This window comes from Mus caroli, unplaced genomic scaffold (assembly GCF_978045245.1).
Source record: "Mus caroli unplaced genomic scaffold, Mus_caroli_1 scaffold_8, whole genome shotgun sequence".
NCBI classification, from domain to species: domain Eukaryota; kingdom Metazoa; phylum Chordata; class Mammalia; order Rodentia; family Muridae; genus Mus; species Mus caroli.
Genome location: NW_028227263.1, coordinates 73447904 through 73473373, shown reverse-complemented (window position 1 = coordinate 73473373; position 25470 = coordinate 73447904). Strand labels below are relative to the sequence as shown.

Below are 25470 nucleotides of genomic sequence, written 5' to 3'. Positions count from 1 at the left end.
TTCCTGATGCTGCGACCCTTTAATACAGTTCCTCATGTTGGAGTGACCTCCATTCATAAAATTATTTTTGTACTATTTATGAATCTTAATTATTTTCTACTTTATGAATTGTAAAGTAAATCTCTGTGTTTTCTTGGGTGACCCTGTGGAAGTGTTGCTCAACCCCCAAAGGAGATGTGCCCCATTGGTTGAGAAAACCTGTCCTGAAGGAATTTGTGACCACTAAGTCAACAGAGGATACTAGAAAAAATATTTCAATCTGAAAAGGATGAATAAGCCAAAGAAATCACAGGGAACAAATAAACAATGCCAGGACACGTAGAGCAGTGTGTGTGTGTGTGTGTGTGTGTGTGTGGCACACCCATGCACACAGGAGTATATTGCTGTCAGTGTTTTATAGGCCATCTAATACATTACTAGGCATGGAAAGTATCAGGAGATATGAAATATAATGAGCTAAGCTAATCAAACTGAAATTGACTCAAGTGACATAATCAGCAGGTGAGAAACAATTCTAATAAGTACAGTCTAGTCAGCATACCACACTTCAAGCAGGATAACATTAACAACAATTTCAATTTCCAGAGGAAATGGAAAATGGCAACATTATTTGGAAAATATTGAAAATCTTTCAAACTTATAGGTATGAAAAATAACCCTACGTATCCAAAGAGCTGGGTGATTTCTGAGTAAAAGAAATGCAAAGCAAGGGAGTCAGGGCTTCAGTGTGCCGAGCAGAAAGCACCTGCTTCATGCACTCAAGCCCGGGGTTAATCTCTGTACTCCATCACAAGGGAAGGAGGCAGGGAGCGCAGGCAGGCAGGCAGATAGCACAACGTGTGATAGAGGACAGAACCAGGCATTCAAACAGTAACTGTCCGTAAAGAGGAAAAGGGAGAAGATAGGCGTTTTTGTCAGAAGGCATAAAGCAGACAATGGAGGAGCATCTCACAGTACTGAAACTGGTAACTGAAAACTTTATATCCAGCAAAAATACCCATCAAAATAAACACCTCCTCACAGTGCAGCCTCAGTGAACACAAGGACAAAAGGACAAAAGGACAAAAGGACAGACCAGGCAGAAATGCAGACCTGCACAGAGGAGCCTGAGGAGATGATTGCAAAGCAGGAGGCAGAGAGCATGCAGGCTCCCTCATGAGGTGGCTAATGCAGGTGACAGCTACGCATCTCAATGGCAGATCTCCCAAAACAACAGCAGGACACAAAAATGCTGCATAACTATTGCCCCACTTTAAATTCACAGAGCAGTCTAAGCACAAAGCATAACATCTGCCCAGGGAAGCCCACAAGTGCCAAGAAGTTCAGTCAACAGCCAGATGTTAAGTGAAGTCTGGTAAAACCATGATGTTCCTCTCACACTTGCCAACTCACAATGTGAAACTGGCTTGTCACTTCACTAATGGCACTGCACAGCTGTAGAGAAATAGAATTTCAAAAGGCTGACTTAAATTATTGGATCTGGGTGGGCAAGGACACAGACTGGTGCCCACCTCATGTGCCATGTTATGAATTACTACTGCTGAGTCTGTATTGTGTGTATTCACTCGTAGGTGATGTGTGGACACACATTCAGGTGTGTGAGGTACGTGAATGTGGAGGCCAGAAGTCAGCCTCAGCTAACATACCTCAAGTACCACTCACCTTTTAAAGAAAAGCATCATACTAATTTATTCATCTATTAACTCTGTGTGCACTGTGCACATGTGTGTGCACACATATGCCACCATACACAGGCAGACCGACCTCAGCTCATCAGGCTTGGCTGCAAGCACTTTTACCAGCTAAACATCTCATTGCTCAAACCTTGTTTTTGTGAGACAACATCTCTCACTGAGACCTGTAGGTAGCTCACCGATTAGGTTAGGCTGGCTGGCTACTGAGTTGCAGAGATCCTACTAACTCTGCCTCTCTGATATTTGCAGGAAAATGGATGGGGAAGGTACACAAGGTGACTCAAACTCAGAATTCTCCCTTATATGTGGATGCTGCCCCGTAATGTACACATGTAGTCAGGTTTAAGAACTGGAAAACTCTATGAATCTAGAAAGTAAACCAAGAGGAGATATATTATGTGAGAAGAAAGTACGGTGGCATGGGGCTTTCAGGACACATGGGACATGAAAGAGGAAAAGAATCTGGCCGGGAGTCACAGGGGAGAACAGGACAGTAGGAGGGTGGGAGAGATGGGGGAGGAGAACCAACTTTGTTCAAAATGCCATAGTGATGTGGAACACATTATATGCTGACTTGAAAATATAATAAAAACACAAAAGAGTGCCAGGAGTGCAGTGTCCTTTCGTCCAGCAATGTGTGAGATACTCCTAAGTTGCCCATGCCATAAATAACACCCCACCCCAACTCATGCAGAAAGCACAAGAAAGCTCACTGGGTCACAAGCAAAGACACGGAAGGAGAAAGGAAGTCTGCTGGGAGGGAAACTGCACAGGTCCAGAGAGGGAGGAGGGCCAATGGGGTGAAATTACCAAAAACACATGATCTGTGCATGTATAAAAGTCTTCAAGAACAAAGCGACACTTTTCAAAAAGAGGACAGGGGCTGGGGAGACGTCTCAGGGGTTAAGAGCACTTGCTGCCCTTGCAAAGGACCTAGGTTCAGCTCCCAACGGCAACATGGCAGCTCACAATCTTCTGTACTCCAGGTCTAGAGATCCAATACACTCTTCTGACCCCTGAGGTACCAGGCTCACATATGGTTTACATACCCATGTGTAGGCAAAACACTCATACACATCAAGTCAGAAATACATCTGACAATGCATCCTCCCTTCCTGCATCCTCAGGCTGTCCCCACAGCAGGGACAAGGGGTCTGTAACTGACACATGGGAGAAGCTCAGGATGCATCAGATGGACAGGCCTGCATAGGCATCACCATCCTCCCATGAACAAGTCAGTGCCTCACCTCTCACACCTTTCTACACACCTGTCATAATAGTCTCTGTGTCCCCGGTGGTCTCGGTCGCTGTTGTACTGCTCATACGGCCTCTTTCTGGACATGTTGTTAGGGCGGTAGCTCCCAGAACGGTGGGCATCCATATGCCTCCGGTCACCATAGTGGTGGTCTTTATACCAATGCTGCTCATACTGATGGTGCCGGTCGCCCCCCCAGGGGGCGCTGTTACCACCACCATAGTTGAACTTTCTTTCCCTCTGCCAGTCTCCTCGATCTGCAAGAGGAAAATCGTTTCTTAACTACAGCGCATGGAAGAAATTACTAAGGTTGACCTGTTATAAGGAGAGAATTCCTCCTTCTTAGCTTTATTGCTTTACTGCTAATAAAGCTTTAAATGTTGCCACCAACTTTGAAGGCAAGAGAAAATCTGCCACCCCTGTCTTTTTTAAGATCTTCTAACACACTCTTATTCTTTCATTCTTGCTTGCCGTAATCTGCAGCAGACCCCTGAAATGAAACTCACTCAAGAACCCAGAAGAGACTTTGGAAAGCAAAGTACTGCTGTTTCACGGTAGAACCTCACTTAGACAGCCAAAGTGGATCAGGCTGCTGAGTCTACATGCAGAACTGTAATGAGCTGCTGAAGCCTCACGAGAGACTTCTTCTCTAGACCATGCATAAGGAGTCATTCGAAGGGCTGAGCTCAGGACAAAAAAGGCCAAGCCACCATACTGAGATGGGCATCTGCTAGTCTGGAAGCCAAGGGAGTGAAGTACCACCAGCTAAAGCTGCGACAGGTTTTAAAGCACTGTGTCTTATACCTGGGCAAAGAGACTAAAAATCAGAAGGAAAAAAAGCGTGTGATGGTTTGGACGATGAGGCGCTTACGGAGGGAGGAGTGTTAAATAACTGTAACCGGGACTGGAGAGATGGCTCGGTGGCTAAGAGCACCTGACTGCTCTTGCAGAGGACTCTTCAGTTCCCAGCATCCACATGGAAGCTCACAAGCACCTCTAACTCCAATTCCAGGGGCTTTGATAGCCTCCTCGAACCCGTGAATATCAGGTATGCACATGAAACACAGACCTACATTCCAACAAAAGAACTCATACACATGAATGAAAAATTAAAAAATCCCTAAGTAACTGCAATGAACTTTTTTTTTTAAGTTAGGGTCTTAATATAGCTCTGGCCGGCCTATGACGATGTAGACAAAACTGGCCTTGAACTCGCCCAGTGCTGGGATTAAAGGCATGTACTACCACACCTGATTCAATGTTCCTTAGAAAGCAGGTAAAGATGAAAATACATTTTCTTAAAAAAAAAAAGAAAATCTTGAAATTTTTACAAGATGTTTAAGCTACTCTCAAACTGAGGAACACACACACATATCCATCCATACATACACACACACTTTGTTGAAATGAACCTGGGTCCTCTGGAAGAGCAGCCAGTGCTCTTAACTACTAAGCCACCTCTCCAGGCCCAGACCTATTTTTAGTGGATAGCAGTTTAAAAGAGCTGTGAAAGCACTTTTTGCTACACAGCCTCAAACGTGCAATCCACTGTGTATATGGAATGGAATTCTATTAACTAAAGTTTAGAATGAAATGCACTTCTCTTGACTGCTGTAGGAAAAATCTTATATTGTGCTTCTATGTGCTTTGTATCTTGCTCTTTACCTTTTCCTCTCCTGTCTCTAAAAGTCCTTTTTACTTATATTAACTGGTGAGCAGTAAAGAATGCACACATTAAATTCCTGCACTCTCCCTCTCTCCTACTCATCTAAGGTCAGTCACTAATGGGCAGGCAGACGTGACGTTTCACACCTTCTGTTTTACATGTGCTTCAGTGCGCATAAGGGGAGACAGGTCCTTGGCTAATGAGAAATCAGACAGACGGTTACCATATAACCAGCAATCTATCCTAGATGCCTAGCTAGAACAGTTACAAAGAGGCACTCCAGGAAATATTTGGATAGATTTATATTAGTACTATTCTCAACTGAAAAATAAGAGAAATGAAATGTCCATTGATAAATGAACAAAACATGGTCTATCCATTGAGTGAAAAAATTAACCTTCCATAAGAAAGGAATTAAGTACTGACTCACACACTGCAATTAGAATGAACTTTGAAAACATTTTGCTAAGCCAGTCCTAAGCGGTAACAGCCTGTATATTCCATCTACATGAAGTAGACAGAGTACGTTAATTTACAGAGGTAAAGTGCAGATAGCTACGAGAGCGACAAGGATGGGGAATGGTGTAGAGTTCCATCTGAGGAGACAGAGACTAAATGGAAGGAGGCACAAACCGCTGTGCAGGACACTGACGTCCCCAGCCCCACTGACTGGCTCACCTTCCGATGCTGTATGAGCTTCGTCTCAGTCAGTTAAAGACAGGCATGGAGCTCGTGACTGCTTGGTTCTCATTATTCCCCACTTTGACTTATTTTCCCCAACTTTATTTTTCTTTTACATCTCTGAGTGTTTTGCCAGGATGCATGTCTCGTGTACCGCATGCATGCAGTGCCTATAGAGGCCTAAGAGGCCAGAGGAATCAGATTCTCTAGAACTGGAGTTCCACATGGTTGTGTGGGTGCTGGGAACTGAACCAAGGTCCTGTGAAGAACAGCCAGTACTCTTAACCCTTGAGCCATCTCTCCAGCCCCAAACATTTTTACTGAATAAAACTTTCCAGAAAATGTGGGAGTACTTCTTGAGATAACACTTTGCTATGTAGCCTCAAACATGTAATCCTCCTGCCTCAGCCTCCCAAGTGCTGATATTAACTGCAAGTGTACAATGGCTGGTTGGGCCAATTCTCTGTAATAACTGATGTATTGGGTGAAGATGGACTAACACTCATGTAACCATTCTCCTAGTCAGTGGACTATATATTTACTCATTTCAAGTTATTTTGCAAAAAAAGACTAGAACAATTCCTATCCTTAATAACTAGTGTGCATTTCTCCTTTTAATTATTACTGACCTGAATAAGTGGGGAAAAATTTTTTTAAAGATTTATTTATTATACATAAGAACACTGTAGCTGTCTTCAGACACCCCAGAAGACGGCATCAGATCTCATTACAGATGGTTATGAGCTATCATGTGGTTGCTGGGATTTGAACTCAGGACCTTTAGAAGAGCAGTCAGTGTTCTTAACTGCTGAGCCATCTCTCTAGCCCCAGAAAAAAAAATTTTTAACTTTCTGCTGGGGGTAGGGAATGTTGTTATATGGGCAGTTTTACTTCCCTCTTTTATAGGAATGTTCCATGGATTCCCTAATCCTTAATCTACATAGCTGTAATGAGGTTCGAGAAAATCTTACATAGGCTGCAGGACCTTGAACTCGGTCCTCTCCTGCTTCAGCCTCTCTAGTTCTGGAGTTGCAGATACCACCACACACCTTGAATTTCATCTCTGTGTATTTCATTTCTTTTATCAGGATATAGTTTCTCTATTTCTGGCTGTTCTGGAACTCACTATATAAGCCAAGCTGGCCTCAAAGACACAAGAGATCCGCCTGTTTCTGCCTCCCAAGTGCTATGATTAAAGGGGTGTACCACCTTGTCTGGCTGTCTCTACATTTTTCTTTTTTTTTTTTTAAAGATTTATTTATTTTTTATTATATGTAAGTACACTGTAGTTGTCTTCAGACATTCCAGAAAAGGGAGTCAGATCTCATTACGGATGGTTGTGAGCCACCATGTGGTTGCTGGGATTTGAACTTCGGACCTTCGGAAGAGCAGTCGGGTGCTCTTACCCACTGAGCCATCTCACCAGCCCCATTTTTCTAAACAAATGTAATTCAACCTACTTTTCTTTTTCCTTTTTAAGCTTTGTTTCAAAAATTATATTTAAAATTAAATAAAAATTATATGTACTTATTGTGGTGGTTTGATGAGGTTTGGTCCCCATAGACTCATGTGTTTGAATGCTTGGCCGATGGAGAATGGCGCTATTCGGAGTTGTGGCCTTATCAGAGGAGGTTTGGCCTTGTTACAGGAAGTATGTCACTGTGGGGGTAGGACTTTGGGTCTTAAATGTTTAAGCTACACTCAGTGTGAAACACACACAGTCCCCTTCTGCTGCCTATTGCTCCTCCAACACCATGTGTGCCTGCATGCCGCCATGCTTCCCACCATGACGTTATGGACTAAACTTCTGAACTGTAAGCCAGCTCCAATTCAATGTTTTCCTTGATAAGAGTTGCCTTGGTGTCTCTTCAAAGCAATAAAACCCAAAGATACTCATTTTATGCATGTCTTAAAATACATGTTAACTATACAATCACTAACTGTGTTAATATTTAAAACCTCCCAATGATTCTAAAGGATATATTGTCAACTAGTCACCATTTTGTACAGTTTATCTCTTGCACATTGTTCTCCTAACTAAAGTATCCTTTAACCAGCATTTCCTCCACCTCTTCTTCCCAGTTTCCCACCCCTGGATAACCACTGTTCTCCTCTCTGATCCTCTAAACCCAACTTGTTAAATTCTGCATACGGAAGAAGAAACCACATAGTATCATCATTCTGCACCAACTCACAGCTCTGGACTGATCCACATGGCCACAAGTGACAGGCTCACTTCTAATGGGTGCCTGCCAATCCCTCACTACTGATAGACACTTAGGTAATCTCATATGATGACTCTTAAGTAAGTATTCACCAATAGTAAACCCAAAAGTCCCGCCAGCTCTTCAGTCTGAGCTGCACTCAGTACTGGGTCTGCTGGGTCGTATGGAGTTCTCCGTTAATGCTTTAGGAACATCTACTCACACTTTCTACATGGCTGTGTTCATCAATGGACACTGGCAACGCATGCCTTCACCTCCACATCCTGGGAGCACTGTGCTGCTTTGATAATAGCTATTCTCAGACGTCAAGTGGTGTCTCACTGCGGTCCGCAATGCTGCGTGCTTTTCTACACACCAGCTGGCTATTTGTACACCTTTATTAAAACTTGAGACTAACAGGTCTCTGAAATAAATGACTACTGAAGTACAGGTGCTAATCAAAAGTCAAAGGTTAAGTCCCTAAGCCACCACCAGCACAGCAGCTGGGAAAATGTCCACTGGATACAAGGCTAGGACCTAGTAGAGTGAAATTTGGGGAAGCTAAAGCATAAATTGTTTGCAACAAACTTACATCAGTTCCTGAAAAAGAATAGTCCATAAACAAAGTTTCTGCTACGTCCTGGTGAGTTAGTTCCAAAAACAAAGGACCGTATGGCCCTACAGGTAATCAGTCCTCAGCACTCAGCAAAGAATGGTACAGTCTTCTCTGCTGACTTAGCTTGAAGCTGTGACTTAGCTTGAAGCTGTGAGTTAAAATCATATCCATTTACCTCTGTGCCTCCCTGTCTGGACTATAACTTAAATTTAGGGCAGTGCTTCTCACTTCCTAATGCTGTGACCTTTTAATACAGTTCCTCATGTTGTAGTGATTCCCCAACCATACAATTATTTCATTGATACTTCATAACTGTAATTCTCTACTGTCGTGACTCATAACTCTCTCTATCTTCTATGTGAGCCCTGTGAAAGGGGTCTGAACCCACAGGTTGAGGACCACTGAGTTAGGGTGTTTCAGAGTTCTCATGCGCATCTTTTGAGAAATGTATCTTTAGATCCTTTGGCCACTTCTAAACCAGTCCCTTCTACTTTCCACACTAACCCTTTATCAGATGTAGTCTCTGAAAGGTCTCTGCTTCTTCACTGCCAACCATCCACGGTTCATTTTTCTATTTGGTTATCTTCTTGTCACCAACTAAGTATTAGCAGTCTGAATGCCTACCTTACACACAGCATGTAAGTTGCTCCCTAAGTCTGCCCATTACCTTCTGTTTGTTTATGGTACCTGTGGTCCCTTAATTTAGAGCTGGCCCTTAACCTTCTAGATCTTTTTTTTTTTTTTTTTTTAAGATTTATTTATTTATTATATGTGAGTACACTGTAGCTGACTTCAGACACACCAGAAGAGGGCGGCAGACCTCATTATGGGTGGTTGTGAGCCACCATGTGGTTGCTGGAATTTGAACTCAGGACCTTCGGAAGAGCAGTCGGCGCTCTTAACCACTGAGCCATCTCACCAGCCCCTTCTAGATCTTTATTTCATGTTTTATTTCAACCAAGAACAGACAATAAGGTCTTGGTAAAAGTACAAATGCCCTTAGAAAACAAGGTGACTAAGGGTTGTGACACCTCCGAAAAAGCTACCTAGCGGCCTACCTGCATTACTAAAGTGTCTCTTGTTGGAGTGACTGTAGTTATCTCTTGGATGTCCATGCATTTGTGGGCCATGGGAGGCAGGCAAATGAGGCTTCTGAGGATGAAGGTTGTGTGAGGTATGGGACTGAGATATCAGAGAATCCCGGCTTGAGCCCGAGGCCTCTGGTCGAAATGGTTTCTTACCACCAAGCGAATCATCTTTCTTCTTTTGTTCCTGGCAGAGTAAAAAACGAAGAGCTTAGAACCCAGGCTTAAGTTCTGAGATCAGAATAAAGGTCACCTCCTGAACAAGTCCATCTTGCTCCTCTCTACCTTTGAACTGCCTTTTAGTAACTTCTTGCCAAAACTGTTTGTCAACTCCCATGAGCTTCCACAGTGGCAACCACCTAACAGGGGCTGGCAGTCTGCGGACTTTGACCTACTAGGTCACTGCAGGAAAACCAACCTCTACTTGTGAGAACACATGGAGGACAGCTAGGTGTCACTGTATACAGCCTGTCCCTGTGCACACAGCCAGGTAGTCAGCACTCTCAGAAGACTACCACAGCCACACAAACTCCTGCTCACTAGGTTTCCAAAGCTAACTAGGGTAAAGAACTCCCAGCTGTCAAATGGGAAGAGTTCAAATCTGACCAGGAGGGGAAGGACTATTAAATTATTTGCTCTATATCTAAACCTTTTGTGTATAAAGAACAGAAAAAACACTTTATTTGGTTCTGTCTTTTCTTTATTTGGCACATTATGAAAATATCTTCTCCATATTTCATTTGATGCTTAAGTAAGAAATTCATTGCTGTACCGTCCCATGATTATTGGACAGCAGTCATGCCCACTGTAAGCATGCTTTAACCTTTAATTAGCCTAAAACTAAACTCTTGGAAGGAGAAGCACACGTTCTATTCTGCTGACAAACTGTGAAAGCAACTGTGCTGGCTAGATTATGTCCACTTGATACATGCTGAGGTCATCTGAGAGAAGGAGCCTCCATTGAGGCTGGGCTCCCTAAGACATGGCTGTAGGCAAGCCTGTAAGGCAGTTTCTTAATTACTGACTCATGGGGCAGGGCCCAGCCCATTGTAGGTGCAGCCATCCCTAGGCAGGTAGTCCTGAATTCTATAAAAAAGTAAGCCCAGGGGAGCAAGGCAACAGGCAGCACCCTCCATGGCACCGCCTCCTGCCTCCAGGGCCTGCTGTGTTTGAGTTCCTGTGCTGACCTCTTTTCCTCACCTTTGCTCACACTGTTTTATCTCAGCACTAGCAACCATAGCTAAGACAACTACCAGAAAAAGAAGATGACTCACTCGACATCCGTGTATCCCTCAACCTCATCAACTGCTATGAAGTTCACCACTGTGTGCTCACTGTCAGATCCTCAACCCAACTTATTCTCCTGCCTAAGGGCCTTTCCCAACTATGCTCCCACTGACTTTTATACTGACAGAGGCCGGGGAGAGGGTCAGTGGTAAAAGCACTCAACACTAACCCTGACAACCGGAGTCTAAGCCCCGGTATACAGAGTACTGTGGAAGGAGAAGGAAGAACAGACTACTGCAAGCTGTCCTTGGATAAGTGCTCATACTTGTACTCCCATGAACTGTCTCTCACTCACAAAATGAATAGACAAATATAAAAACTTTTATTAGAGTTTCACTAAGAAACACTATATTATGCCTATTTTCACTATATCATATTCGTCAGTGTGAAGTTAAATGATGAACGGCTTGGGGGTATAATTCTTAGGTCAATAATACATTAAGTTCACATTACAACTATTTCTAAGTTGTAATGTGAACTAAGTTCATGCTGGCCCTAGCATGACTACAGATGCTGAAGGCACAGCAGTACATGAGAGGTAGAGTCTCTGTGTTCATGGGCCTGACATATTTGTGAATGTGGAATAATGTCCACAATTGCTCCTCAGTGGCTGATTTGGACATGGCCCATGTAGAGCTTGCCTGCCTGAGAAGTAATGCTACAGCAGAAGCCAAGGCACCCTTATAGCCATCCCCGTAGTTATACAAAAGGGCAACAACTACTGGGCACTGCAAACTGTCTACTCCTTTAAGAGAGCAATTTGGAATCTTCTGTGTGAGGCGCTGGATGGATGCCAAGTACATGGGCCCACACAAGAATGGGAAATGTATTTTCTGCCCATGACCATGGGACTTATGTATGACAAGCCACATTACAAGCTAAAACAAAAAGGATATACATAAGAAGGAAGGGTCTAGATCACAGGTTAACAGGTCCTTGTCAGGATTTACAACCCTATTTGGCTCCAATGCATTGGTTATCTTACCTAATAAACAAAACTTTTACTGTCTGCCTACTCATGGGAGTATGTTAGGAACTAATGAAATTACCTAGTATAATGAAAAATCGCAGTCTATGACATTATGTCTGGATCACAGGTCACACACTCTGTGACCTGTGCTGGGTTTTGTCACCTTGCTTAGGCTGTACCAAATCCATGTAAAACACAGGCAAAGAGCCAATGGCCTATCGGGCACCAACAACCCCACGGGTTCATCATTACCTCCCCAGAGAAAAACAAAACCTAAGGGGTTTCCTGTGGAACTGACTTGCAATAGTTGTATAAATTAGGACTACATTTGCATTTTTACCTCCTCTTCTTGAGATCTTTTCTTATGAGCCATCTTATATAACTTATGTAGTTTTCGTGCATCAAATTCTGTAAACTTGGAAACAAAAATCCAAAGGTTCCTAAAAGAAAAATAGTACTGGTAAATTAAACAATTTAAAAACTGATTTTGCTGTTGTTTTGTTCTGGTACTTTTTTCTTTCTTTCTTTCTTTCTTTCTTTTTTTTTTTTTTTTTTTTTTTTTGAGACATGGGTTTTTCTGTGTAGTCTTGGCTCTCCTCAAGAGAACTCAAGAGATCTGCCTGCCTCTGCGTACCAAGTGCTGGAATTTTTAATGTATGTTCCATCTTGCCTAGCTAAAAAGTGATTTTCTAGATGGCAAACTACTGAATTTTGATGTAAAAGGTTCTCCAAGTCCTTGCACTAAGCTGGGTCCACAAGTGCATACTACAATTCCGGGACTCATTGCCACTAAGGCCTGTCATCTCTAAGAGACTGCTGAAGGCCCTAGCAGGGCATTGCTGTACAGCATACATAGGAATGGCACAAACATAGGTGCTTACAGAGACGCTGGAAGTGACAGTAAGTTACCAACAGTGCTCTTTATCCAAGCTTTCCAGTGAGCACTTTCTCTATGCTGTGCTGGGCTGGGCCACCAGTCAACATACTATATCAGGTAGAGAGCCACTTAGCTTACTAAGGCCTCTCTTATAAAGAGTCACAGGCTTCTTGGCAAATAACAACTGACCCTACACACTCCCAGTGCCCTGGCTGTTCACTTTCAAGCCTCTGCTAAAGCCCTGACTGTGTTTGTTTCACCATTTCCACTTAGCTCACCTAGTCTCACAGTTCAAGGTACCTGTGGCCATCCTTCTGCAGATGTGCAAGGGTGTATGATCTGAATGTTTGTGTGCCGTATGTGTGCCTGGTGTATGAAGAGGCTAGAAGGGGGTCTGAAGTTGTACATGGTTATGAGCTATCACAAAGGGATTGAACCTGGGTTCTCTGGAAGAGCAGCACGTGCTTTTATGGATGGACTGTCTCGCCGTCCCTGAGGCAGTTCCTTCATACAACTTCTTTTTTTTTTTTTTTGGTTTTTTCGAGACAGGGTTTCTCTGTGTAGCCCTGGCTGTCCTGGCACTCACTTTGTAGACCAGGCTGGCCTCGAACTCAGTAATCCGCCTGCCTCTGCTGGGACTAAAGGCGTGCGCCACCACGCCCGGCTTCCTTCATACAACTTCATACATCCTTCATACAACTTCTAAAACTGCTTCTATTCCTAGTGTTAGATGGTTAGGTTCTATGCAAGTCATACCTTGTATTATTTTGAACTTTTAAAAATCAAGGACGTTTTAATAAAAAAGTGCTGGTGACCAGGTTTTAAACACCAACAGAACCAAGAGCATAGCAGAAAGCCAAAGATGACCTGCTACCATCCTTGAATCTGTTAGAAAGAAAGCTTTATATGCTAAATAAAGTGGAGAAATGTAAACTGTGTTAAGCAGGAAGAAATGACTTTTGAAAAACTATATTTTGTACTCAGGAAGTGTGGCATGCTGTCATTAGCATCATGACGAAATTTCTGAAAACCTACTTTTCACTCAAGAGCAATCTACTAAAACAGAGATGCATTAACCATGAAGTACATGGGCTAAAGGTAAATACAGTTTATGGAAATACACTTAACATTACTTTTTCAAAATTCCCTCTAGTACTGGGGAATAAGGCCAGGGCTTTGTACAAGCTACAAAGCCACATCCCTGGAGTCTCACTAGGCTGGCCAATCTGACCCTAAGTCAAACTACAGGCCTCCTGTCTCAACAGTCTGGGTGGCTGCCCCTCCCACCTTGACGACTGCTTTCCAGGGTAGTCATTTGCTCTGAGTAACTAAGGGAAATGTCCATGTTCTGAAAATCATGACCCTGATCCCTCGGGAGGAAAACGACACTCTGATCCTCACGGGATGGGTCACAGTCAAAACGCAGACACACTACACGCTCCGTACAGGAACACCCGTGGGCTAGGGACAGTGAGTACATATGAAACAAAGAGGAAGTTGGTATTAGATTTGCTTCCCATTTAAAGACATGTCATTACCTATGTTTATGAGTATTTTAAAATCTAAAATCCTTCTGATTCTAAGCATCTCTGATAAGGAATAGGCAACCCGTTTATAAATTAACATGCAAGTCATAATGTCTTGCACTAATTTCAGTTACTACTAGAGTTCTTTAATTAGGGAGATGAAAATGGAGAACTCAAGTTCATGTGCTTGTAACCTTTGCTTCGCTTCACGTGTTAGACCTGTCCTGGCTCTTTTTTGTGTCGGGTTGGGAAAAGAGAACATGAATGAGAAAGTCCTGACCAGACTGGACTGTTATGCTGTTCCTTGGTAGATGACTGATTTGGGAGGGCCCAGCCCACTGAGTGGTGCCATTTCTCAGCATGTGGTTCTGGGTGAGCAAGCCACGAGGGGCAAACCAGTGAGCAGCACTGCCTCGAAGTCTCTGCTTCGGTTCCTGTCTCCAGGCTCCTGCTCTGCTTTCGGCCTCACCTTTCAGCAGTGAAAGGTGACCTAAGAGTCATAAGCTGAAATAAACATATTCCTCCCTAGCTTGCTGGTGGCCCTGGTATTGTATCCCAGTGACAAAACAGTAACTAAGATAGTATGGAGCCAGCCGATTTCTTATAGTAGACTTAATAGCACTAACCTGAGATGAGAAAAGTATTATTCTGGTTCATGTCTTATGGGTTTAAAGCAAATATTCTGACAACAAGCCAGAAAGCCTGTTACTGTTGTTGTTATTATTACTATTATATTATCACTATTATTACTATTGCTATTATTATTATTATCATCATCCTCATATAAACCACATTAATGGTGCATCAAAAGAAAAGGCTGGACTTTACAAAATGGCTTATTTCATGAAAAGGAAGCTGAATCCTAAGGTTATATTGTCAACAAATGAATCTCGTTGGCAAAAGAGTAGGTAACCATGCAATCTATTTTTAAAAACAGAGCACACTCGCACACTGTCAAATCAAACTGGGCAGATTCAAGGCCAGAGTGGGTTACCTCCTCCACAATTTGATGTGCTCCTGGTCTGAGTAAGCTTTAAGGCACTCGGCTATGCGATCTCCAATTTTGAGCAGGCAGTTCCTGGTGTGTTCCAGCTGTTCTTGCACACTGAGCCCTTTGTCAGGTTTGTCCAACTGTTTCAGTGCCTTCTTCACAGGCCTCATCCTCTCCTTACACTGCAACAGGCCAAAAGAGCATGAGTCATGTCAAAGAATGCTTACCAGGTCCACACACTGAGGTCCAGGAAAGACACCCACCCTCATGCTGCGTGTCACTATGAGAGGAGTGGGAACACCCGTGGAATGGGACAAGTGCAGAGACACAGAAACTCCGAGGTATAAGTGCCGTCACCATATTCGGAATTAGATGAGGACCTTTGATACCTGACTTAGCCTCTCTGAATGTTGTTTCCTCATCTGCAAGAGAGCTGTGGCCACGAAGAAGATCAAATGTAAAACAGTATTATAGGTTTAACCTGAAAACCATGATCATAAAGTTTCTTAATAATGAAAAAACAAAAGTACTATATACTCTGTGGTAGTCTCCTCAGCTAGAAACTCATGGGCATTTTCCGTAGTTAATTTCAGTTTTTATAATGGAATAAAGAGACACTACAAATTAGGAAACACTGTTTCAGTGAGTGGGAATAAAAAATGTACCAACGATTTCTACAGAACAGATAAATTACCCTGCAGCTCAAGCTAGTCTGATCTTGCTATGTGGCCCAGACTGGCCTGGAGTTTGTGATCTTCCTGCCTCTGCGTCCACAGTGGTCAGGTGACAAGCATGTACCACCAGACTTAGTCACATATGTGGCTAGTATGAACAAGACCCTTGGTTCAAAACCCATTAACACAAAAAAACCGGAAAGTGGTACCACAGAAGCATCAGATATTGCTTTATTTCTAAACAACAGAATAAGGAAGAACAGGGAAATGATGAATGTATTCATTTATCCAATTCATTCACTCATTCATTGATGTTTCTAGTACCTAGGTGAACATAATGCTCACAGAATATAAGAAAACTGTCTTCATTGCAAAGAAAGAAAACCACAGGCATATGCAAATAGCTTTTAGGGTCTACAGAGAAAGGCCAAACAAAGAACATCACAGAATTGGGTCAATATTCTCCCTTCCATTGTCAGCCCAAGACAAAGACATTACCCGTTGCAAAAACGACAGCTTTTTCTTTAGCCTGAAAGAGTTGCTGTAGTGAGCTAGTGAGCCATGACTTGTAAGGTTTGGAAAGAGAATAGAGTTCGGAATGGATAAAAGCTGGCAGCCCCTTCCCAGGCTCCCAGGAGAAGTGAGTGTGTCCTGGTCCAACTCTCAGCTTCATAGCGTGGAAGCAGGTACGGTCTAGAGCTTTACCACCTTAGCCAAAGCCCTTCTCCTCAACAGTTGGTGCATCTTAAGCCACCACAGGGCCACAGTCACCACCTCATACATCATACGTGCCCCTGCCACTCTGGCATGCATGTCCCTCCTTTCTTCTCCCACTCCCATATGCTTCCTTCAGAACCCATTTCAAACATTACTTCCTGGACCTGCCTCACCAGATCAGATTCCCTTCTTACTGGACCTCCAGGGACTCCTCTCTCTCCTCTATACCCTATATATTACAGGGGCATCAACATGATTCAGGGAGTTAGCTATCTAGTCAGCTTGGTCATGGATCCTACTTTCACTATAAACAATAGAAGAATAAGAAATTTCTTCTTTAAGACGGGGTCTCCAAATGTTGTTTCCTGACTGGCACATTTCTATTTCCCAAGTGCCACAGAGAAGCCCTCTAAACTCTACAGGTGTGTGGTACACATAAACTCATGCAGACCCACACATATACTCAAAAACAGAAATATAGGACACCCTACTGGTTCAAACTACAATCTGTAAACATAATAAGGACATGCTTGCAAAGCAACACACCAGCGTTTACCCTAACTGAAGCTCTGTGGCTGCACCTGGGAAGACAGAGCACAACGAGCATTGTGTCCAAGCATCAGCATCCTCAGTTTCAAGACTTACAATGCTGAAGGTTTCCTGGTCCAGATCATCATCTTCGTCCTCCCCAATGGGAACAGGTTCACTTCCTGCTGTAATGTGCACAGGACCCTGAGATCGCTTTGATTTACTTGAAGACTTGGCATCACCACCTTTAACCTTTTCAAAGAGTTACAAAGAGTCATTATCACTTAAATCATTTTAAAATCTAGGCAGAGTTCTGTTTGTTTGTTTTATTTGGTGACAGTGGTGGTGGTACTGTTTTATATGCTGTGTATCTGCATGGGTTTATGTGCACCACATCTGTGCATGAACATGAAAAGGTCATAGAGGGTGCCAGATCTCCAGAAACTGGAGTCATAAACACTGTGAACCAGAACGTGGGTGGGTGCTGGGAACTGAACCTGGGTCCTCTGCAAGACCAGTGCTAGAGCAGGGAAATGATGACCTCAATTCACACAAACTTACAAGATTAATAGCTAAATTCTAAGTATTCTCGTTTCTGTCTAAAGGTACTGAGTTTGTCAATATAATTTACAGAAATTTCATGAAGAAACTAAGGATTTAAACAGAACTCCTAATTACCAAGCAGCAAGCTTTATTAACAGCTACCGTCTGGTCCAGGAATGCATATTAACTGTAACTGACAGAAGCCAAGAGAAACAAGCATGGAGACCAAACTAATGTAGATTCAAAGCCTTCAGAGGGACACACACACACAGATTATTTAGGAAAATTTGATACAGATTAAATACAAATTTTAAAAAAGCATGGAGGAGGTGTGTCTGGAAAGACAGTCCTAGAGTTAACAATCTTACGAAGAGGATCCTGGTGTGGTTTTCAGGACCTACACGGAGGCTCAGAAATGCTCAGGGAATCTGACACCTCTGTAAGCTCCTGCCTGCATGTGGTTCACCTGAATACAGTCAGGCAGACACGTGCACACAAAGAAAACATAACATATAAGTATTTTTAAATAAAACTCACAAAAGCACAACAGCCTGGTCTCACATCAACTTTACAGTAGGCGTTCTGAAGAGTGGGAACAGGAAGAGGACTGGACAAGGGGAGATGCAGCAGTACCAGGAATGTTTATGAGATACAAAATACAGCCCGAAAGGGGAAAAGCCAGCTGAAGTAAACATGAAAAAACGTGAAACTACCAAGCATATTTAACCTCAACACAAAGAAATCAGAGGCCTGAGGATCTCTGTGAGTTCCAGGTCAGGAGGGTTATATAGTGAAACCCTGTCTCAAAAATAACTCAACAAAACAAAACCAAACAGAAAAAAAACAAAAACAAAAAACAAAAGGAAAAATTATTTTGTAGGAACACTGATGCAAAAGACTTCATCCCCTTGACCCAGCATAGCTTCCTCTTATTGCAAAGCCTTAGCATTATTCTTGTATTGTGTAGATGTGCCCTTAATTCATGTGTAGTCCATGTGTGCAGTGTCCACAAGGTGAGAAGAGGACATTACATCCCCGAGAACGGGAGTTACTACAGATAGGTGTAAGACACCACATGGGGGCTGGGAACTGAACCCATGTTCTGTGCAAGGGCAGAAAATGCTTTTAACCACAGCATACTTTTTAACATGAAAAACTAGGGTAATTTTAGTATGAGACCTAAATAGCTTCCACTACACGACAGCCAAATTATCTAATAAAAACTACTTTAACACCTGTTCTTCAGTGGTAAGGTAGTATAATAAATATACTCTTGTGTGGAGTCTGAGCTAAGCAGTATTTTATATTTATAGTCATATTCCAAGGGGAAATTTACAAAAGTTAACGTCAAGAAGGTAAGATGGCGAGTGCTAGAAAGGTGACTCGTGGATTATGAACACTGACCACTCTTCTTAAGGCCCAGAGGTCCAGTCCCAGAACCCTCATGATAGCTCACAAGCACCTGTAGCTTCAGTTCCAGGAGTCAATGCCCTCTTCTGGCTTCTTTGGGAACCAGACACACATGTAGTATATAAATATATGCAAGCAAAACATCCATACACATAAAACTTAATTAAAATCTTAAAAACAGTGAAGGTGTCAGTAGATGGCAGAGTTATAGCTGTGATTTGCTTGAAGCAATGGCTAAGGGCTCATTACAAACGACTCTCTTCACATCTACCTAGTCATGAAACCGTATCAATTCTATGGTTTGGAATGACTTCCTGAAACTCCCAACACGAAGGCCTTTACTCAGGTCTTCTACTCCAGTGTCTGCTGCTGATATGTGGTATCTGGTTTGAACCCTCAACTCCTCAGGTCTGCAGTATATGTAGACTGTTTTCTTCTGACATAGTCTAAGAAGCTGTACATGATTCTCTCTCACTTGTCCCATCTCATCTCATACACTTCTGCCCAAATGTGTAATGGCAGACCAAATAAAGGTCTTCTACATTATAACAGCTCAAGACTGCCTAGCTCCCTTTCCTGTAAGAAGGGTGCAGGCATCCCTTACGCAGTCCAACCTTCCTTCCTAGATATACTCAAAGACAGTTCTCCCAGGGGCTATACTTCATGTTATATGATATCTTGTATGCTGAGTACCTTCTCTTTCTTGTCTTTGGACTTCTTCCTCTCTTTGTCTCCTTCCCTGTCCTTCCGAGAGCTCACTGGTTTCTCTTTGTTCTCCTTGTTCTCTTTCTTCTTCTGCTTTTTTTTCGTTGGACTTTTTTCTAGACCATCATCCTAGGAAGCAGAAAACCGCACATTTCTCAGTCTTGGCTTCCTAGTTTGTTTCTAAAGAAAGCAGCATTGGTCCAGGGCTCATCAGTGACTTCAGTCATTTCCAATAAGAACCTACCAGCACTGCAGAACTTGTAGAACTCTCGGTCCACTAGATTTGTACAGGCAGACACTGTTACACTCTCTGTTCCAACGCTCAAAGTGACTCTCAAAAGCACTGACCAGATGGAGTTCAGCTCAGTAAATACACTAATACAGTGTGCATGAGGCCCTGAGTTAGACCCCAAGAACCACCCACCCCACCCCCCTAAAACAACAGCGTTATTGTTTCTACTCCACAAACAGAAAAAAAACAAGGACCAAAGAAACATTACACCTGCCCTACTACGTGTCAACTAGTACTGATGAGGCTGTCAGTACCTGAATTCATGAACTTGCGTTCAAATCTATGTTGGTCCTTATAGCCACTGGGGGCCCTTCTGGAGGCATTGTCACATATTACTCTCAGAACAATAAGACTAAAATCAGACTTGTCACTGAGTAACAAGGCACTTCCACTTTCTGCAAACTGGATTACAAGCTGGCAAGCCAATGGCTAAACCCAGCCTCTAAAGGCCCTCCAATTAACTGAACCACATTATAATATAAGTCTTGAGTTCCCTGTTAATCAGTTTCTACAAATTTCTTTCATTCTCTAAAACAAAGAGAATTACCAACTGCCATTTGTCCTGATTCAGCTATGTTGCAATCTGTAACTGCTTACTTAAGAGGAGCAACTACTGTGGTGGTCTGAATAATAATGGCTCACATATTTGAATGCTTGAGTCACCAGAGAGTGGAATCTCCGATAGGAACAGAAAGATTAGGAGGTGCGATCTTATTGGGGGAGGTATGTCACAGGGCGTGGGCTCTGAAGTTTCAAAAGCCCCTACCAGGTCTAGTCTCTCTCCTCTCTCCCCCAACCCTCTGGTTGAGGTTCAGGATGTAGCTCTCAGCTCCTTCTCTTAGCACCAAGCCTATGACTGCTGCCATGCTCTCTACCAAGTCTTGGAAGCTCTAAGCCACCCCCCAATTAAATGCTCTCTTTTGTATGGTAGGCTTGATCGTGGTGTCTCTTCACAGTAGTGCAGTGACTAAGACACAGGATTTTCCTCTGACAGGCTAGGTAAAGACAGACAATCTATTGTTATTTTACTCTTCTGTCTATAAACAGACCCGTCCCATGCCTTCCCAGGTCTCGTACCTTCACTTCCCCCTCTTCAGATGGGTTGTCGGAGTGTCGAGGCGACACCGGCTCCAGCCCGTGCTCGTCCTTCAGCCTGGGGGCTTTGTTCTCCTTCTTTACTCGAGGTTTCCGCTTCTTTAGTTTGGCCTAGGAAATAAAAATACGGCAAAACTAACAATCAGCCCCAACCCATTAGCAGGAGCACAAAATAGAGCTGATGCAGTAAGGACCACTTAACCCAAAGAGGATAACTTAGGAACACAAAAGGATAAGCAACTGCACCTCAAAGAAAATAAAATCTGGATTAAACAAACCTCCTAGCTTCTAGCTAGGCTACACCACTTTAAATTTCTTGAAACTATTGATTTCATGTTTTGGAATTCACTAAAGGTAAAAGCCCCAGAAAAGGTTAAAACAGTTCAAGTACAAAAATATACTTAACATTAAAGATGACGACAGTGTTAACACCTGAGAATTACGAATCTAAACTCAGAAAAAGCTTAAAATATTGTTGATCTAGCCAATCAAAGTATGATCTAGCTTGTCTCTAGAACTCAATATTTCATGTATTCCCGCCATACTATCTACAGAGTGATACTGTATACTTGAAATACCATTGTGTAAAAAGACCAAATGGAAGTGCAGTCATTTTTTTCATGTAAGTTTTACTTATTGTGCACACATGTACACAGAACACAGCTAGGAGGACCTAAGCAGCAGCCCACACAAAGGCTGGCTATACAAGCTGGTTATAAGCTTAGGTTTTATCTTTTCTGACTCCTCAACCTGGGGAGGTAAAGAAAAGAAACTTCCAATGGATTCATTAGCAACTTGGGGTTTTTCAGTGAGCCAGTGTAATCAAAACTGAAGTCCAATTTCTGAAATTAGTTTGGAATCCAACAGCCTGCTCCTGGAATCCATTATCACAGCAGCCCAGTCAGATACCTAAACATGAGACCCATGACCCCAACTGAGGACACAGAATAGGACAGAGTAAAGGCAGGTCTGGACCACTGCCAGTCCAAAGAGATGAAGACTATTCTGGTACAATACTTAAGTGGAATTGTGAGAAATGTGCCAAGATATTGCGTTCAATCACTAGATGAACATTTTGTTCTTAGCAAGCAACCTGCCCTATGAAACCCCAAAGCGTGTCTAAGCATGAGAGGGCAGGATTCTCTGCAGTGCCACGTCTCAGCAGGGTTCCAGGCTGCCCTGGGGAAGCCGGATGGCACTGCATGCACTCGCTCACCTCCTCTCCGCTGGCCACGGTGCCCTTCTTCTCCAGACCCTTCCTGAGCAGCTTCAGCAAGTAGTCCACTCTGGTCTGCAGCTGCTTACCCTGAGGCTTTTTATCCGTCTCCACTGGTAGAATCTTCAACAGGAAAGGAAGAGAAGCACCCACCACCACCCACAGCCTGGTTAGTGAATCCAAACAAATAGAGACAACAAAGAATTCAGCACATTTCTTTCCCTCCCAACCTCCCAAAACACAGATTAAAGCCTCAGATCCTATTCTCATGTCCATGGCTCCCAGTCACTGAAAATCCCTCATGAGCCATTCTCGTTTTACAAAATGGGATGGAGAAATCCAGCTCTCCCACTGGCTCCTACCTGTGCTGTTAACAGGGTAGAACAACTCAGGTAGGAGGGACTTGTGGCTTCATCTGCTAGAGCATCCCAGCCGTCGTGGATTTCCTCCTTCCAGGAGCAGGGAATCCCTGGAGCTAGGTTAAAGCTTTGTTTTAGATTGAAAATGCTTCTTAGAGCATTGCCGGAGAGCACTGAGCTATGCCAGGACATGATCTGATCCATCTACCGCAGCTGGACCTCTCCAGCCAGACTCGATTTGGTCTCAGTGCTTCTACAGGGTGCTGTCACCCTCCTAAAACCAGATGGGATGAGCAGTATTTAATGTGCCAGGACAAAGCCCTGATAGGACCACACATGGAGTGCATCCAGTCAGCTGCCCTTGTTTACAGCTCTGAGCATGGCCTTGCTATACTTGCAATAGATAGGGTGGGAGGCTCAATTTTGTGGAAGAAAGTACAACTTCATTACAAAAATACCAAGGTGACACTCATTCTGTGTACAGAACTGAAAATAATTAGGTTAAACGATGGGCCAACAAAAGTAAGGCCCAGGAATGTTTTCAGTCCTAAGAAACTGACCCTGGTATCTGCTGTAATGAAATTTGGCCTGTGAGAAGGATTAGAATTTTAAGATTTCTCCTATAATTTCCCCTGGTTGTCGTCTTTCCTTTTATTATCATCTATGAGACATGCCACAGTTCACTAAAGATGGTAACTTTCCCAGCATAAAGAAACCCCCTCTTGAAACAGTTAAAGATAAGTCAGCAATACAACGATATCACACAACAGATGTAGAGCGCTCCAGCACTGCACTCACTTACTTTATCAGTTAGCTTTAGCTCTGGGTCTGTCTTAATTAGCTCCCAATTTCCATAGCCATGTTCATAGATTCCAAGCAACAGACGAGAATCGTCCTCCACGCCCCACTCGACGTCAAAATGTGCTGCTTTGACTCGGCAGGTTAGGCAGTACCTACAGGGGTTCAAACAGCAAGGCCTGAGAAGAGGGGCCTTTCCAGCAGTTAGAGGAGTGTCACCCAACCACATGCAGTTCTAACCTCAGTCTACGTCCAGCCAGCCATGCGGGGACGGTAAAGACACTCACTTTTTTTTTTCCTCAGGGTCCACAGGGATAGATTTATGCAGCATCTCAAACTCTTCTTCGTGTTGGATAATGGACTTCACGTTCACCTGAACCCCAGAGATCTTGATTGTTGGGCCTCTTCTCTTGCCTGGTCCTTTCCCTAAAGGTTATAAGTTTTATATTCCTTAAGGAAACAAGCTATTTATTGTCAAATTCTGAGATAGTCTCTCTCTATAGACTCCAGAGTATTATTAGATCAAAAACATAATTTATAAGAGAAACTGTTTTCAACTAATATTTATAAAATAAATTTTAAGCAGTATTTTAACATTTAGTTTTAAATATGTATTGGAATTTATACCCGTAATTTTCTTGTTTATCCTTCTTTACTGTACACCTGGTAAAGTTAACTGAAGATTCTGAAGGCATACTCATGCTGAAATTTGAGGAGACCTAAAAGCTCCGTGCTTTAGAAGATTCCTGTTTCCCTTCAGTCACTTTCTGCAGGCGTAGAGTGCATGGGAACAGTTAGCACACTGCAGTCACATGGACTGCAGGCACACGGACTGACCTGCACAGGAGGCCTGAGGAGACTACCCTAAAATCAAAACTAATCTGCAATTGAAAATAAAACCACTGTGGCCAGAGCCCAAGCTGACAACTATAAGACAACCACAACAGCGCTTTATTTTGTGAGGACAAAGATGGTTCTTAGTAGAAAAATGAGAAAGAACAAGAATATGGACAGTTTATATAAAACAACACATAAGCATCTATCTTAAAGATGCAAATGTATTCACGAAAAGAAAAATGAGCTCCTTTCTCCCCTGCTGGGCTATCAAAAATCCAAACAAGCATCTGCTAGGTATGATAGTGTAGGCCTTTAATCACAGCACTCAGCATGCAGAAGGTGGTGGGGCTCTGTGAGTTCCAGGGCAGCCTGGTCTACATAGTGAGTTCCAGAACAGCTTGGTCTACATAGAGAAAACCTGTTTCACAAACAAATACCAAAATGTTAAGAAGTCATTCTGGCTGGGAGCCTTGTCCATAGACACTACCAAACATCTGCTGGTAGAACCAGACCCACACAGGAAAACCTGGCCATACCAAAGCAAACTCGTATATATTTAGCCCAGGACCCACTTCTAAAATTTATAATCTCACTTCTAGAAGTCCACCTTAAAGATACTCTGGCAACAGTACAAAGTAGAATGTTTAAGAGGTTTCATTAATTTCTTGTAACTTCACTGATGATGGCAAAACACTGAAGACTCACTACTTAGAATGGAGAGACAGAGAAGATGAAACGTAAACACCACCTCAACACAGCATGCTATGCAGAACAACATCAACAATATTCTGTTACTTTTTTTTTTTTTTTTGAAACAAGCACTAAAATAAATTCAAACCTAACCAGGACACTGGCCTAAGATGAAGGATGTACACACAGAGGCACACAAGAAGGAGAACAACCCTCTTTTACATGATTTTTTTCTGCTACAATTTTGACTTTGAAGTGTTTCAGTGTAAATATTTTTTATCTCTGAGAAAATGACAACACTAAGTCACACATGGCACTGCTGCAATGGCAACATGGAGAGGCTGAACAAGAGAACCATCAGGACTCTGACGCCACCTTGAGCTACAGTGAAAACCAGACAAGCCAGCGCTACATAGCAAGATCCTATCAAGAAAGGCGGGAAATTAAAACAGGCAGGTGGACAGATCAATCAAAATGAGAAAGGTGATCCCTGAAATAAAAATATATGAAAGGAAAGTCTGAATTCAGTTGATGACAAAATCACACATGGAAAAAAGAACTGTTCATGAATTATAAACTCAGAGACATGCAAAGAAATAAAGCTTTGCATGTGGAAGTCTTATGAATGATAAGGTTAATACTGAAGGCCAGACATGGCGATGCACACCTTTAGTCTCAGTACTCAGGATGCAGAGGCAGACAGATCCCTGTAAGTTCAAAGCCACCAGGGCTACATAGAGTGATCCTGTCTTAA

The 25470-nt window shown here is 42.9% G+C and overlaps 1 protein-coding gene across 6 annotated transcripts in view; it reads right to left on the bottom strand.

Moving 5' to 3' along the window:
• Window positions 1-25470, bottom strand: part of Chd2 (chromodomain helicase DNA binding protein 2) — a 116187-nt gene that overhangs the window by 5570 nt on the left and 85147 nt on the right. For 4 of the 6 annotated variants that reach the window (XM_029479422.2, XM_085841638.1, XM_029479421.2 and 1 more), the window contains 10 exons: window positions 23477-23615; window positions 23194-23344; window positions 22033-22155; window positions 20799-20927; window positions 19418-19558; window positions 16889-17023; window positions 14856-15034; window positions 11799-11898; window positions 9175-9388; window positions 2963-3206 (listed from right to left, as the gene is read on the bottom strand). In XM_029479422.2, coding sequence (XP_029335282.1) covers window positions 2963-3206; window positions 9175-9388; window positions 11799-11898; window positions 14856-15034; window positions 16889-17023; window positions 19418-19558; window positions 20799-20927; window positions 22033-22155; window positions 23194-23344; window positions 23477-23615 — 1555 coding nt within the window. The remainder of the gene's footprint in view (window positions 1-2962; window positions 3207-9174; window positions 9389-11798; window positions 11899-14855; window positions 15035-16888; window positions 17024-19417; window positions 19559-20798; window positions 20928-22032; window positions 22156-23193; window positions 23345-23476; window positions 23616-25470) is intronic. The other 2 variants (XM_085841640.1, XM_085841639.1) reach the window with 2 other exon arrangements.